The sequence below is a fragment of the Harpia harpyja genome, chromosome Z, assembly GCF_026419915.1.
Source record: "Harpia harpyja isolate bHarHar1 chromosome Z, bHarHar1 primary haplotype, whole genome shotgun sequence".
NCBI classification, from domain to species: Eukaryota; Metazoa; Chordata; class Aves; order Accipitriformes; family Accipitridae; genus Harpia; species Harpia harpyja.
The window spans coordinates 95,332,211-95,349,842 of record NC_068969.1 but is presented as its reverse complement, the minus strand read 5'-3'; the positions used below and the strand labels follow the sequence as shown (position 1 = coordinate 95,349,842).

Sequence of the window (17,632 nt, the reverse complement as noted above, 5' to 3'; positions counted from 1 at the left end):
GATGCACAATTTTTAGGCAGGAGAAAAATGCAGCTGTCCAGATCAAGATGGTGTGATTCTCACAGCCTGCAACATTGTGCCCACGAGGATGGGGTTTAATAACATTTTGTACTAATGTTATTAGCATAGTTACACTATATGCAACCTCTTAGGATACATTCACACAACTCACTGAAAAAATACATTCTCTTTCTCCAAATGCTTCATAACCTGCAGAAGACTAAACCCATGTGCAAGAAATTACATAGCAGGAATCTGAAATGGCACTTGCTGACAGCCCACTGAATGATCAGCATCTCCAGTTTCTGCTCCTGCTTATTAATTCTTAATCTCAAACAACTGACTCCAGAGGCAGTTGGCTACTGTACAACTGCTGGACTTGGAAGTTTTTCCTAGCTCCTTTCTGTTCAGCACCTGCCTGTGCACAGAGCTACTTAGTTTTGACCATGTATACTCTCAGCTCCTACTTAAAAGCCCAAGGGAGTTTGAAGAATCAGTTGCAGATCTACATCCCAAACCAACAAACAAGTATCTGACCCCTCACACACAGGAATGCTGCAGGATGCATTCCTCCATGCATATTTATGGGGCAGAGGGCGGATAATTGCAAAATGGGAGACCACAATGACAACTTCCCCTACCAGCATAGGAGTCATCTGCAAGACTGGAGAGTAATGCCTACTTTCCTCTAAAAGCAGCTGAGGGTAGCATCATCCAGCTTAAGCCACAGACTAGCTGTGACAGCCTTTCACCAAAAGGCCTGCGTTTCCCAAACACATTTGAACCCACAGGCTCAAGAAAGCCTAAATTAACCAAATTGTCCCACTTTCTTCATCAGTACTTAGTTAATAAATTATTATATAAAAAATAGGCACCATTCAAGCTTTAAAAATGAATCAGAGGCAAATCTTTTCCAGCTGTTTGAAAAAACAGCAATAGGTCTCTATCCTTAGGAGATGACCCCCTACTCTGGAAGCCAAGGACATACACACAAGCTGGAGGCTGGCAGGATTTGAAACTTAACAGTCAGTGATTGCATTTCCCACTCAAAATGTGTGTGGCCCCAATCAGCACCCCGGCTGTCTTGGATTCTGTGCTAAAGCACCTCTCCCCAAGCACTGCCAGGGAGCCAAAACCCAGCACTGAGGATTCTAGGATGAAGCATTTAAAATTCAGGGGTTGCAATATGCATCTCAAGCCATCCAAATCCTTTCTGGGATCTAACTTCAATCTGCCATCACAGTTGATAGCTACGGGGATTAAATAGTGGAAAGATAAAATATTTTTTTTTATTTGTTTTATAAAGAAGACTTGTATGTAATCTCATAAAAAATAATTTGCAACTCATGTCCAAGATAAATTCTTTTAGCATTAACAATGCACCATAAATGTCAGTATTCCCATAAAAGTATTCAGGTAACATAACTTACTTTCTTGGAATGGTACAACAGGCAGGCAATTAAAACCTGCCCCAAAGTCTGGGGTATTTGAAAATCCCACAAATCAGATCAAGCACAAAGCAAGTATCACGAGCTTCTCTTCTGTTAGTAGTAAACATAACAGAGGACAGTACTTTTAAAGGTAACGTTAATTGAAACACCTTTAACTCCTCATTTACAGGTCTGTTGCATGCACCAATTCCTTAATAAGCTCATACAGTACAAATGCAGCTTGCATACAAATAGCTAGGTCCTTTGATTTCTATACATGTGTGACCCTAACAACTGCCTAACCATGGAAAACAACATAGTGGTTAATTCTACATGGACTGGAGTCATGCCCAGTCGCCACTGCCTGCCCCACGCTCAGCAGCTCAGAGAACAGCACATATCTTTTTGCCTAGTTCTGGACAAGGTAACTGGTGCTGTTAATGGAGAAACTTTAACCTTAAGTTGGTAAAGACAAACAAAAACAATCATTAAAGAAACCAAGAGAAAAACTTTCTAGGCATGTATTTCAATAGATAATGAAAATGGAAGAAAATAGAGCACAGTACCATCATGCTAGGTGACATTTTGGCTTCAATCAAAAAATATTTTTTTTAAACTTATTTGAGGACTAAGATTTTGACTATTGAATTACAAGATTTCCCCCCCCCCCCCTCCTAAACAGCCTAGGCTACCAATATCAAAATATATCCATGGATACATTGAATAAGTATATTAGGCTACTTTGGCGAACAAATCAGTAAGAGGTTTTGATCATTACACTACAAGACAGTTTGGATAATCCTCAAATTAGTAGGTTCCCAACATTCAGAATAATGTTCAAGTGAGTAGAACATGAAATGAAGTAAGTTATCTTAGTAAAAGATAGCATATCCAAAAATCTGTGATCTTCAAATGAAACACCATACCTTGACAGATTAACATCCATTCCTTTCTTTAAAGTAATATAGTTTGTAAACACATGTAACAATGTTTATGTATTAACTATATTAGTAATAAGCTTCAGATTCTATAAACAGTACTTATTGAAGATTCATTCTTTTAATAAAATACCGCTGACAGTCTCAGCAATTTATAACATTTAAAGTGAAGTAATTTTTTCCTCTCAGTGTTCAAAGTACTCAGTACTTGTCATACACATTTTAATTTTCCCAGTGAATATCTTTATTTTCATGCACCTTCTAGAGAAGAGATCATCTATCCATTGATTTCTTACAGGATAGACATGAACAAGTTGCTGAAAAAATGCCTTTTTTTCTTTTAATCAGAGATCCATGCTGCTCCCCCCGCCCCCCAAATTCTGAATCCCAAATAACTTACGGTAAAAATACAAATTCTGTTTTGGAAGAAAACATATAAAATATACACCGTGTAGTGTGTGCACCTAAATATCTTGATTGTCAAGTAGTGCAAGTTTCCACTTTGACATACACTTTTTTGGTTTTAGAGACAAGAGTTTGTTTCACTGATCTTTGCTGATCCCATTTCTTGCCATCTTTGGTAGTCTTTGTCCCTTGGTGTAGGCGTGGTACCAGAAGTGGAGGAACAAGACTAAAAACATAGAGCCATACAGCCAAATAATAAACATGAAAATTGGGTACTGGTACGGACAATCATCCATGATGTAGATTTGTCCTATATGGGCTGTAATCATAATAAACTGGACCTGGAGGAAAAAGGTAAAGAAAAGAAATACTTTTAAAATAAATGACAAACTTACTACAGAAGTTTAAAAAGATTCAGCATAACTTGCATACAACAAGCAACAGAAAGCAGGGGTGGGGGGTGCCCTTTTAAAGTGACATAGATGCACCTTTAGAGCCCCTCTCCCAAAATGTTACTCCACTGAAAAACACTTTCAAAGAGTAAAGAAAGAAAAGTCCTGGGACAAACTGAATTACAAGCAGCACTGGGTAACCCATACTAGGAGAATGGGAGTCTGCCCTGGACAGTTCAGAGAAGAAAGGAGGCAGACAGTGTTTGACCAGTGACAAGTGGGAGACTCATTTAGAAAAATTATCCAGAAAAAAACAAAAAGGCAACCATTATAGGATTGGTGAACATGAATTCCCACCTTCCCCCAACACTAGCATGTAACACAAACATCTGTAGGTCCCAAAAACCACTTTAATAGCAGATTCAAATAAATAAATAAATACATAAATTTCCATGTGAACTCCAAGTTAATAATCCACTGGTAGTGCCTCCAAGACAAAAACACTTTCAGTTAGTTATATATATTCAAGCTAAATTGTTCAGTTACAGTCACATGAACTATTCTATTAACACCACACCTGGTAGAAGCAGACAGCCATGGCTGCTTCTCCCTGCTCCTTTCCCTCCTCCATCAGCATCCTTGCTCAGGCCAAACTAATTCTTTAGCCAGAAGCTGAATTTCAAAAATTCAGCTATTAAAAAAGCTGGGCATGAAAAAGCACCCAGAGCAATAACCTTTTGAAAGTGATCTAAGGCTAATAGAACACTTAATGTAATTACTGCAAGAGTGTTTTTTAATGCTCTGAGAGAGGGGTAAATTCCCTAAACATATGAAACTCAAAACTATACTCTAAACATTCTCTAAACTGTGAAAGAACAGACATGAAATTCTAAAGAAATACTTCTTTTTCCCTTTCCTCACTACTATTCACATGTGTATTCTGTACATTAATTATGTTTTCTTGGTGTAAACTTACATTCTAATCTTTTTTATACAGGCAATGAGTTTTGCAAATGTATTTACCAAGTACTGCATAACTGAAAAGCTCATGTTTCTAGTTCTGTGATTACTGTGAACACTGAAGTCAGCAGATTTAAGTATATAACTGAGGGCAGCTCACAAGTTTTGTTTTACTCAATTAAAACATGACTAAACCTTGTACCAACTGTCAGCTACACACATGAACGTAAACTAAAAGTACAAACATATTGCATTAAGTCTGCGTTAGCCACAATCAGCTTTCTGAGAGGTGTTTATGTCAAACAAAGTTACTCACAAGTTGTATACTTGTCATGTATTTTTTCCACCACAAATATTTGTGATAGGCTGGTCCCAAAGAACAGATTCCATAATAAGTGTACATGACAACATGGACAATACAGTTCAGCAAAGCATGAAATGTTCCTAAACCACCTGCAGAAAAACAAAACATAGTATTATTGCATCAGGTATTTAAAAAGCCACCTCACATCCTAGTAGTTTGTTTTGACTCAGGGTAGAAAAAACACGTACCACAAAACCTACAGACTTTGATTAACCCTCAAGGTATTTAACCTGAATTGGGTTGACACCAATTCTGAGGGATCATACCAGTTTCCTTTCTCAGAAAAGGCTTATCTAAGCATTTCCAAAACAGCAATAAAACCTAGCTGATCTAATTACCTGTGAAATGTTTTAGTGGAATTTTGTTCTTTGGGTTCATTATTTTTTCATAAAACATATACGTGATAGTGATGCAGAGAATTTAGTAGAAACAGTGTTCCTCCTGTTTTATACCTCTTTTCTAGACTTCATGGTGAACCTTGCAAAGCTCTGGAAGATAAGGAATAATTCTCTCCCCAACACAGATTTCCAGATTCCCAGGGAAAGAATCACAGTTTCAGACAGTAAGTTTTTGGAATCATGACCTAAGTGAGGGTCTCACAAATCCATCATCCATCTCAAAAGCATACTCACAGTGAAAAGGAAATTTAAGGCCAAGTAGCCCCATTTGGGGCAAACTCATGACTGAAACTGGTAAGATACAAACATTTCACAAAGCTAGTAAGGAAATATTTCCTTTTCCATTGGATCAGCTATGGTGTTAGATGATTCTGCTCAATGTAATTTTATTTTAATGAACACAAGAAGTTATAGGTAAAAATGATCCAAGAAGTGGCAGACAGCAAAGTATTAAGAGAAATATGAACATGACAATAGTGAGCATCAGGAAGAAAAGAAGATGACAAAAGCAGACATTTGGTAAGAAAAAGCCAATTTTCCATTAAGAATCATTCAAGTTAAAAATAAAACTTATTTTGTGATTTTAGTAGCTCACACTAATCTTCCAGCTTGATAGATCATAACTCCTGCAGCTGTGATTGCAAACTTTCTTTGAAACTTGGCTATTTGTATTTTTTTAAAATAATTTGAGTGTTCTTACAGTTCAAACATACATACTTTTCTTGGCTTGTACAGTGAATATTCAGAAGAAAAAATAAATAGTTAAAGCAGAGAAAAAAGAAAAAACAACCTCATCAACAGTACAAAAATATGCTCCAAAAAGCAACACCATACATAAGCACCATTTTACAATTCCCTGTTTATGTCAGATCAGAGAAGAATCAGCATCTCCATTCAAACCTGTTGGTTTTTTTTACAAACAGATTGAAAACTTGATCAATGCCACTACTTAGAAGGACAGACAGTGATGAAACTGAATACAAAGTAATTAGCAGCAGGGCTGAAATTCTTGGAAAAAAATTTTAAGTTTTCAAACAGAACAATATTTGGACAGATTAGGGTAAAGATAAGCAATGGAGTTGTAGGGATAAACACAGTTCTGCATGAATATGAGGGACTATTATTAGCAGAGGACAAAACTGTTCTTGCACACTTTGCTGGAAGTATTTGTCAAATTATCACATGGGAAATTTTAATCTGATGCAAAATCACAAGCTTGTAGCTGGTATACTGATCCTATGTCCAGATAAAAGGCAGAAAGTTAATCACCTATAAATGTAAACTTTTCAAGGTTGAAGAGGAGGGACTATTAGTTGCTGGGCTTGTTGGGTTTTTTTGTTTGTTTGTTTTGCAAGTCTATGAACACACTGAACTGTATGCTGAGAAAACTATTCACAGTTTCATCAATAACAACATTTAAGAAAGACATGGTCAAAACACCAGTTTCCTAATAACGGAAACTCAACAAATACAGCAGAAATATATCCTTTTATACACTAGGAAAATCTGCACACCAGACATGTTCAAAAGATCCCATCTACAAATTTTCTGGACTGCTTCCAGGTCTTATTTTTGTATTCATAAAACAGGCACTAACAGATCAGATTTAATAAGCACTGGTTTTCTTCAGCAATTTGTCACTGATTTTCTGGGAGAAAAAAAACATACCAGAGAACATGAGTGAAGAAACATGTACAAAATACCCCCTACTTCTCAGTAGAAACTCCTAAAAAAACCCCACACCCTCCTAGAGATGGACTACTAAATGACTGTGCATTTCTCCACTCCGTGCTTATCAGGCTATTCTCATGGCCAACTATATTTATTAGTGGTGCACACTAATACCATAGGAAGACACGTGCATAGACACACAGAGCAGGAAAGGAGAAAGTGAAGGTAAGCTAGAAGTGGACAAAGACTTTCAATTCAGTACAATTCAAGTAAGTTTCTGTAATAAGTAAGGTCCAGAAAAATATTCTGTAGTTTTGTGAAAGCCAAAGTATGGATGTAAATAAACCCCAATTATGCTACCTAAAGCCAGTAAAAATCAGTGCAGCAAAGCCTGAAAGATTTCTTAAACAGGTGAAAAAAATGAGAACACAGTCCTCCCCTCCAACTCAGTTCTTACATTTCAGGGGGACTAATGGCTCGTCTGCCTCATACATCTCCCCTAGCACTTCTGATTTTGCAGTCACATCTTTTTCACGTAATAATGCTCTTTGCTTATATACAGCTCTCTCCTCTGCACCTTCCCCCTCCGTGAGAAACCAACATTGCACAAAACACTGTCAAAAGGGAAAAATGAATACTCCCGCCCCATTTAAACAATTATGGTGATCTCAGATGTTCCATGAAATACTGCAGACATCTAAATGTAAAAACGTTGATGTTTGCAAGATTTTTAATTTGTTCTTTAAATATTTTTGTCTAGTATAGTTAACTTTTACTACCAGAAGAAACGTACAACTTAAACTCTCTCTCCACTACCTGCAGCAAATTTGACTCCAAACCACCAGGTCCATGGCATGATGGAATGATGAAAGACATGCAGGAATGTAACTTGGTTGTTTTTCTTACGCAGCACAAAAAATATCTGAAACAGATTTTTAATGAACAGAATGTTACAGGAGATCATCAAGCCCAACATACTTAAAAAAAACTGTACACATCAGTGCTGGTTGCTCACAACTATACATTTAAAAATTCTTCACAATTGTAGTCTTGAGAGACAAAGGGAAACTGAGGCTCTGGATATGGAGATTAGTTTTAAAAAAAAAATTAAACCAGTACATAAAATCCACCTGTGAAGTCTCAAAAGCCAGGGCAAGCTTTGAAAGCAAATGTCCAAGGCTGAGCCATCACCTCTGTGTGCAACGGACACCTTAAGACAGACTTGCTTGGATTGAGAACTATCTAGAAGCATCAGATTTTAAGTCCCCTGAACTACTAATGCAAGGCCATTTCAGAAAATTAACTGAAGGACTAGCAACAGATAGGGGCAATAGAAAATATTAAGTTAGAGAAATAGCACTTTATTATGAACACTGACTTAGCTAACCTTGGAAAAAGGCAAAATTGGACAGAATATATGTAGGTATTCTTGTCAGGCCACATTTTAAAAAATAGACATCAAGGGAAGTGTTAAGGGAAAACAGAGCAAGAAAACTGTATAAGGAAAAGTCAGGTCATGCAAACGGTAGTAACAGACGGCAAGCAAATGAACACAGAAGAAAAGAAGTCTGGTGTGCCATGCAAAACATTTGGAAACAGCTGACTTAAATACAGCTAAGAAATTACTTTTGAATAAAACCAAAAAGCTGCTGAGAAACACATACCTGGTCAGCTGGATTCAAACACAACAAATTTTTAAAAGAAGAATTTTTTGGGCCCAGGACTAATTAAAAAGGAGCAGTCTAACCAGCAGGTAGTAAAGGTAGAGGAGTAAACTTGTCAGGCTTTTCCAGTTCTAGCATTCCTGGCCCTTCCATTACCATTCCATTTGGCTCAGTCAGTAAGATCTTCCAGTGTTGAATCATGAGTATTTGCAGATGAAAGTTAAATGGCTGACTTTGCTCGCAGGGTTTAGAACATTCTAACTGCTCATGAGTCAGCTCCTGAATCACCACTATCATGCCTATTCACACTATTGTGTGAATAGGGCAAATGAAATCAAAGCTGATTCCAACACTCAGAAGCTAGTTTGAAAATAGCTAAACCAATCCTACTAGGTATTGGTCTCAGGAAGAGGGGAAGGCAGATGGCTGCTGGTGGTGAGCAAGGTCTGCATTCTGCTTCAATGCATTGCTGCTCAGACTTTCTTTGAAACAGGTTAGAGTGCCAGCCTGATATGAAACACATCTATAGTCATGACCCCCAAGGCATACACAGGAATTTAGAGCAAGTAGATATGGCAATTTATGTTGCATTCAGAGCTGCTGACGCAAATATTCCCAACGTGGAAGATAAAATCTGAAGATGATGTGGAAAACAAATTCAGCATGATCAACACTGGTTTTTATCTGCAGTGTTGAGACAAGCATTGCCATAGCACAACAGGTCAGTGTATTCAGCTGTTAAACAGACAAGTTATCAGGGCTTCCTAAATTTTTAAAGGTGTGTTCCCTCATTAACATTTTTCCTGATAATCAAGGAATGACAGTATAATGGGACAATAAGATGAGAGGCGATAATAAGGGTAAACACCTTGATGGTATTCCAATAATTGAAGATTGAAGGGCTAAATCAAAAGCAGTTTATGCCCCCAGCTTCCAACAGCAGTGTTTCCTCTTCTGTGAAAAGGAGACATCACTACTTCTTTTATTAAGCTACAAATACTTACAGTGTCTAATAATTCAATGAACTTGGAAAAGTAGTAAAGCCAACAAGTTCGTACCATCTGCAAGAGTAAAAAACAAAAATTGTCAAATCATAATAGTCGTAAATAAAACTAAGCAGCTGCAGGAAAAGTAAGTAATTATATAAGGGAAAGTACTGGGATGGGTAAGTGGTGTCACAAGATTGACAGAAATATTTAAATGTATGGTTTGTTTAGTTTTTCTTTAAAAACACAAAACATTTTTTAATCCTGGAGGAATTTTACAACCAAGAAGAACAAGCCAACAAATATGTTGCCTCTTTCTTTCTCCCAAACAATCAACCCCTCCAGTTAACTCACATGGTCTACATTATGCAAGCAGGTATTTCCATTTAGTGCATTCCACCCTACAGCCATGCATTTGGTTGTTCAAAAAGCATTTCTAAAAATAAAGTCAGTGTAACATAACAATTTGGCTTTCTGTTTGGCAACTTACTCTTAGAGCTGTAGGTGACCTCGAGTAGTCAACGATATCGCACCGGAATGAGTACCCTGTGGCCCAACCTGACATAAGAAACTGGAGCAAAAAAGGGAAAGGGCAACGATTTACTTTATGTCTTTTAAAAAATTAATTTCGGATTACTTTCACAATCACTAAGCAGGAGGGGAAAACAATATTAAAAACTTTTTGAATCAGCAACCTTGTCAATCATCTACCTCTGTGTCGGCTAGCTACCACAAAATACTTTGTTGTTGCAGATTAATTAATTTCTAATTCCAGGACCACACCTATAGACAAGAACTTTCTTCCTACACCCATTATTTCAGCACTAGTAACTGAAGAGGAGAAACAGCTGCATCTCAAAACCAATGTTAAAAAACCAACTTACTGTGTAAATCCAACCACAAGAACAAATCAAACATTTTGAAATTTGAATATCACAGCCAACCGTCTTAATACTAAAAAGAAACACAGCATCTTAGTACTGAAAGAAAACCAGCACAACAGAAGAATATGGCTTAATTTCATTAAAGACAAGGAACAAATCAATATGCACTATATTTTTAGTATCACAGTTTCTAAAATTTTATTTAGTTAAACTGCATGATTCAATTAGTCTTTCACCGATATGAGCAATGAGAAGCTAGGGTTTTACAATCGAGAGCACATGCATGACCAAAGGACTGTATGTAACAAATACAATTTAATCTTTTCTCTTGGAATATATTAAAGCTCGGACAAGAGCAACATTGTTAATATTACACTTGGCTTATTCCCCTGCCAGCCACTAGGACTACTGTATCTTATATATGTTTATAAAGTGCTTCTCATCCATTGATCATCATCATCCACTCACGCACAATAGGAGGTTCAGCTCTTTTAAATAGACTAAAACCCCTCCATCTCTTAACTTCATAAAAGAATTGCTTGAATTCTTCTATTGCTTAAATAAAACAAGATTTGAAACACCACCAAGACAGCACAATACTACAGCACCCACCAAATGGCTTGGTTCCAAAGAGGGAAAGAATCAGCTTTTTGCTGAGCACTAGACAATAGCAGAAATTCAATCTGTTGCCCTCTACCCATGCATTCTTTCATGAAATTGTAATGTGGAAGTCTTGACAGCATATTAATTGAATACTGTGTTAGTGTCAGACACTAACAGAAGTTTAATATTTTTTTTTTGTTTCCGGGGGTTATAACCAAAACCAAACTTGGCACCAAATCAGAAAAGGAAGTTTGGCGATTTTTCAAAACACAGTCTAAATAGCAAACGCGTGCACCTTGCCCACCGCTTTCCACACAACAGTCATGACACAAAGCAGCTGCTGCCGCCGTGCCTTTAGAGTGCTGTTAAAGAAATGTCAAGAAGTTCACTGTAACTCATGATGAAATTTATGCAAATTGAGCTAACACAAAGGTATGCTGCCAGTTTGGCACAATAATCTGACAACTTTGCATTACCAGTTTGCCAAACCTGAAATAGCCACACAGCCAGATTTAACACAAACAGGGTCAGTACTAGTGTAGTGATGCTTCACCAAGCAAATGTATAAGGCTATCATTCACACAATACTATTATTAAATAGCTACACTTTAAAAAACAACCAATAAAAAAAACCCAACAAAAAACCAACCAACCAACTAGGTTTAAGGTTCTAAATTAAAGCTTCTACACAGTCTATACCATTCATTGTTAAGGATTTTTAGGTCATTCAACCCATAAGACTATACAACTCATCAGGCTTTCCAGTCTTAAAGGTTAACATTTGCTTGAGCTATGAACTACACCAAAATCTCAACATTCCTTTTGAGAGAAAGAGCATTTGCTATTTTTGGGTTGGGGAGAAAAAAAAAAAAAAATCAATGTTAGAGATTTTCATGGTTTGGGAGGGTGGTGTTTTTCTGTTTTGGCTTGGTTTTTTTGTTGTTGCTGGTTTGTTTTTTTTTTAAAGGATGAAGATCCACAAATTAGGTTTTGTTAACTTCTGTCTTTTAAAAGGCAGATCTAACTGAAGATTACTCCATAGTAAACATACTCTATACAGTGTTTGAAACATCAGTGTTGACTATCACATAGTAGGACAGAAACAATTACAACAAACTACGAAAAACATGTAGTCTGCTTTACCTGTTACAGCCCAGAGAAATTTAATAAGTCATGAGAATTTTTAATTTTGTAAATTGTATATAATGACACAAAATATTTTACAACTTTTCTTTCTATGTATGACTTATTCCCTTTTTTCAATTATCAACTCAATTAGTTTAACATACTGCTTGGATTAATATAATTACAACAATCAGAAAAACAGTTTTTTAAGAATTGCAGAGTGGGAATTATATTAATAAATTTATTAAAAGTTAGTAGAGACAAAAAATATAAATATTTTACAAATAAAAGTAGTACTTACTTCATAAGTCATATATAAAGAAAGGGCTACCACACTAAAATTATAAAACACCATTATCTGCCTGAGTTCAAACGGTTTTTTATTTTCCATAAGTTTGGGTCCCAAGGAAGTGACAAAATAAATGTAGGTTCCGATGATAAAGGTTGTTGGAAAAGGTGAAGACATGAGTGGCCAGCCTTCCAGTCTTGGATCTAGAGGAGGGGGGAGGAAAAAAAAAAAAATTAATTGGATCTTTCCGGTACTTACTAAATCCTAAAACAGCTACAGAAAGGGACTTAATTCTTAACGGATTAGGTTTTGCTGTCACTGGTCATGTTTCAGAGTCCATTCACCTCAAATCCACACCAACTGGATAACAAGATTTAGCACCTGTAGGACTCAAGGCTTTTTTCTGCATCAATTCTTTACACGAAATGAAGAGGAGAACACAGAATCATGAGTAACCCCATTTTCTGTCCAGAGCTCTCCTTCATGAAAACTCTCCGTTTTCACACATGAACGGGGTTCAGAGGGCAGCACAGGAAGGCAATGCAGAAGCAGATCACTGAGGCTGCATTTCCACCTGAGACTTCGTTCTTCTGGAAAAGCATGAACCTTACTTCACAAGTTCAAGTCAGAGACAGGGATTAGCCCCACTTTTCAAGATCCTTGAGCTTTATAAGCAGTACAACATTAGACATAGTAAGTAGGGGATTTTAAAGTTAGAAGACCTTCTGCCCCATCAGCTGGTATTCGTAGCTTAGCACTCGAGGCTTGTGCCTATTCAGTCGAGACATATCATTGCTTTCACAGTGCCACAAAACACACACTTTCACATTACAAGCCTCCAAATGGCAAAAGTATTGCATGTTCCTCTCCAGTTATCCCAGGCAGAAGTATTGCAGAGTCCTCCTCCTACGCATGCCCTGCTCCCTCTCCCTGCAGCTGAGGCTGGTAGGTGCTGCCTCTGAGCTTCACCATGATTCCACTGCACCCTTCTGTGGTTCATCACAGAGCCCCAGCTCACCAAAGGCTTCCACATTTTTCCATAAGCAGTAGAACTGGTATGAACTTCATGTATTTTTTTAATTTTTTTTTTTAATTTTTTTTTTTAATTTTTATAAACTGACTTTTAAAGATTCATTTCTGAATGACCCCAAACTCAACTATTGACTCAGTAAACTGCTGCTTTTATGGTTTGCTGCTGTATTTTGGGGGTGAAATTATACCACTGCAATTTTTGTTAAGTGTTTAATGCGTGGCCAGATGTCTTAAGTGAGTGATTTTCAACCCACAGCATTCAAGCAACCTATCACCCATGAGACTCTCTGATATTGTTTACAGCCACTGGAAATTTTAAAACAGATTGAGGAGGAAAGTACGTTATAATGCTGCTCAGAGCCTGCAGTGTGCCCAGTGTTGCTGCCCACAAACCAACAAAGATTGTGAACCACAGCACTAGACATCTGTATGTGTTGCCCTGCAAGAGAGTCACCAGCTCTTCATAACTGCTTTTTCTGCATCCACCCTTTGCACTGGTACTACCAAAACTTTCCCATTGGTCTTCCCAGCTTGATCCTGAGTAAACCATATCCCGCCACTAGTATGCTACGAGGTACCAAATACAAGCACTGGTAGGCAGGGAGATGAGGAACTCAAATTCTGAAGTCATGGACACTGCAGCAGAAATGCTCCATCACCCAGCTCCACCCCAATCCACTCTACGCCATGAGTCATACTGATAAACTCCCTTCTCACTTTTATGCTGTGGTTCTACAGAACAACTGAAATGGTTCTCAGCTATACTGGAAAAGATAAATTAGTAATTTTATTGATCAAACCTTAACTGCTTCTCAAGTTTTCTCCAGGAATCAGCTAATCTCTGTCACTACATGCCTACCACAGTGAGGAACACTCAGGGATGCCACTGCGACAGATGGGTCTTAACCACAAACTTGAGATCTTCTCTGTCATTTTTTGGTAAGCATGCAGAACTACAGAACAACAATGTTAAAGCAAAGTGTGTTTAATATCCTCATACCCAGCTGCAACAAGATTCTAACATTCTTTTTCAAAACAGAACTGTTTACTCTGAGGATTAATTTCAGATATTGTAATTTATCAGGTTTTTTATTTCTTTCACTTTGCAAAAGCAAAATACAGTAACACCATGCACCTAGCTCAATTAACTGATAAAATATTGTTGTTCGGTAATGAAAATGAGTTGAAGTTTTATGTTCAGCAGCACAGAAAAAATGTAAACTATATATTCAGGCAAACCAGAAACTCTTACACAAGAATCACTGTCTGCACATTATTTAGTCTGAGGTTATACCCATAAACTAGCTGAGTTTTGCTTTTTTACTTTTTTAAAATGCAGAAACAGTCTGCTCTTCATAGTTAAAAATGTTCAGTAGGTAACCTGGCAAGTCTTAGAAACATTTACAGGAAGACAAAGCTACTTTAATTTGATAAACAGTACACCTAGAATAGCTACACATTGCTATTCAAAATTATTGAAAGTTAGTAAGTTTTAGATTTAAATGACTCACCAGCATCTTTAATCCATTCATCATACAGTAGTACAGCCTTTGATGTCAGGTTGCTAAAGGCCATTTTCACTTGATTAAGATATTATGATGCTGCCTGCAGGAAAACAAACCAAAACAGAAATATGGATTTTTGTAATTAATAAAATAAAGGTCAGTAAAATGTTTTAGAAAAGATTTTCAGGAAACAAAATGGAAAAGATATAGAGAGGGCTAACAGAGCACCACATGTGAAATACAGATCAGGGAGCATTAGCTGACCACATCACACTATGCTTGGGGCTGATTGATAGCTGAGCCGTTATGCATAACCATATGATTTTGTATTCTCTACATACCAAACAAGGTGCTTCCATGCCATAAAGTGTTATCTCAAGAAACCACGCTGTGTTTAACCATTACAGTTAAGGGGAAAATATAAATAAAGAGCAGCTACTTAAATTCATTTTTATTACCATCTCCACATCTCCAAGTCACTGATATGTGAAGAAGTTCAGCTTGCAATACTTACTATTGAAAATTTTGATTTTCTAACTAAGAAGTATTTCTAAGGTAGGTTGGAAAGAGGAAAGGTGCTGATATGTCTCCTTTTAAATACAATAATTAGCTATGTTATAATTAGTATGCAAATCACACTCTCATGAATCAACCGTTTCCACACCAGGATCATGAAGTGTCATAGTACCACTGGTAATACCATTAACTCAGAAAAATTACCCAGCACATCCAGTTTGCATGCAGCACCACCTACATATGTAAAACTTTTCAGAGAAGTATGCTTATGTGAGTACTGATTTTTGCCCTTCCCTTGCCTCATTTCCCCTAGAAAACACTTTTTAAAAATCCCAACACATTTGGAGGGTAATCTCTCCTATTCCCATGCCATGTCTCATACATACCATACAATTTCTCTCCATACCCCTGTGCAATCTTCACACTGTATTCACCTTTGTTAGTCCAGACTGCAGCACACCTTGATAAACAGCTCCTTTCCTCTGGCTGCCCTTCTGCATCTCCTCAAGGCTAAGCCAGCTGCAGGTCTGGAAAGCCAGTTCTGCCCTCAGGATGGTAATGCATCTCTCTCCTCAGATCTCCTCACTATCGTCTTCTCATTTGTCCTCACCTTAACATGCCTGAAAAATAATTTCACCCTTATCTCCAATTCTACAAGTACCTTCTGTTCACTGCCATTTCACGGGAGTTTTTAGGCACTTCAAAGTACACTACACCCACCCTTCATCACAAGATGCAACACAGACAAGCCTGCCTTCATTAGAGTTCATCTGATCTACCTCTTCCCAATTCTCCTTTTGCTACCCACTTGTTTTCCTGCTTGCACTTGTCCTGTGCATCTGAACATCTGAAACCACCATCAATTTCACTTTCAGAAATTATTCCTTCTGCAAGACTCTTTAAAGTTGGCATTTTCCAGATACACCATCCTCCAGCACCAGCATTTCCCAACTCAACGTCACTGCCTTTATGCTGACCAATTTCACATGCCCTATGTACATATTACTATATTAGCTAAAAAGCTCTATATTTACATAGAGTTCTGGCAAAATCAGAAGTAGTAGGGGACATCCTCTTCCTTTTCTAATGGAAACTTGAGTCGCCTTCTTCCTTTTGGCACTAGCAATCACACGAGAGAAAAGACTTTATGGTTAGAGACATATTATAAGTATCCCTGCTATCTTGCTCTGTAAGCTAAACTATGGATGGTATCAAACATACGTAAACCCAACCCTGTCTTGAACACCAGGTACTTCAGACTGCCCATGACAGCCAGGCAACTCAGCTGTAAGTAACTGGTGCTGGGGGGAAGTGTTAAAAATCTGTATTTTATAATTAATTATTTTATTAAAATAGTTAAATTGGTTACAAGAAGTTATCCTTAAAACCCAGTATTCTTCCCATGTCAGTCTCATGAGAACAGTCTATCAGGAGACAAGACATGGTAAACAGAACGTACCTTGTTCAGCGGTTATAACAATATTCTACCAAAGCCTACAGATACCTTGTGCACAGTATGGCTCAATATTTCAACAAATATATTCACTGAATACAAACAATCACATTATTTTTAATCAGTTCTTCAGTAAGAAAAATAGTTTACTGATTTTACTGCCAGTCAGTTTTCCTGCTCTCATCCTGATAAAGATGTTACTGGAACTCAGATTGGCTAGCTCTACATGCTGACCAAAACCTAAGTTAAACAAGTAACATGCTTTCAAAAATCCAGAAAATTCTATATGGATGTTGGCTCAAAATGAATTCCCATTTTTTATGGGCTTGGGGCTGTTGATTGACTTTTTCTCCCTCTTAGGGTACAAACCTCTCATCCTGACAACTGCAACCTTACAAATACACAATTCTTTACATTTATCCAGTTGACTTGTCGACATCACTTTAATTTTGCATTGGGAGTCAGATGAATGTGCTTTTGGTGTTTAAATAGCACCTCTTATGCCTGCTAGGCACTGGGACCAAAAGCAAGCCTTTTATCTGGAACCAGACTATTTCCAGTGGATTGCTCCTGCTCGTAGTAGAAAGGCAGCAGATGAAAATTGTGAATGCTCATGTTTCCCAGCCCCTGCTAAACTGATGGAGAGGCTTGTCCCACCTCTCCTGACCCCAGCACTTGCAGCTCTTCTCCCTTTAAAACATTTCACAAGAGCTAAGACAGCCAAGGCTCTTAGCCTTCAAGGTTTCTTTTCTGTTCAAAACCAAGCAAGCAAGATACAACTCCACAGCAGTTGCTAAAGTTTTTCTGAAAGTTTTTGCAGTTTAGTTACTATCCTTGAGAGAAGGATGTACCAGCCAGAGAGCAGCCACAGCCTCACCACACAGACGTACTAACAGATCAATTACTCTGACTCTGAAGGTAAGTTAAGTACAATAAGTTAAAACTAATTATTTTAAGAGTAGGGGTAATACCTGCAAGACAATGGTGTTGAGAACTTTTCCACAGTTAAAAGGTTTC

General features: G+C 37.5%; 1 protein-coding gene across 1 annotated transcript in view; it reads right to left on the bottom strand.

Annotated features, from left to right (window-relative positions):
• Positions 1 to 1,301: 1,301 nt before the first annotated feature.
• ELOVL7 (ELOVL fatty acid elongase 7) overlaps positions 1,302 to 17,632 on the bottom strand; it is a 33,736-nt gene continuing 17,405 nt past the window's right edge. The window contains exons 2-8 of the mRNA XM_052778729.1: positions 14,653 to 14,746; positions 12,122 to 12,312; positions 9,699 to 9,779; positions 9,227 to 9,283; positions 7,375 to 7,480; positions 4,442 to 4,578; positions 1,302 to 3,114 (exon numbers count right to left, since the gene is read on the bottom strand). Coding sequence (XP_052634689.1) covers positions 2,911 to 3,114; positions 4,442 to 4,578; positions 7,375 to 7,480; positions 9,227 to 9,283; positions 9,699 to 9,779; positions 12,122 to 12,312; positions 14,653 to 14,716 — 840 coding nt within the window. The 5' untranslated portion in view covers positions 14,717 to 14,746 and the 3' untranslated portion in view covers positions 1,302 to 2,910. The remainder of the gene's footprint in view (positions 3,115 to 4,441; positions 4,579 to 7,374; positions 7,481 to 9,226; positions 9,284 to 9,698; positions 9,780 to 12,121; positions 12,313 to 14,652; positions 14,747 to 17,632) is intronic.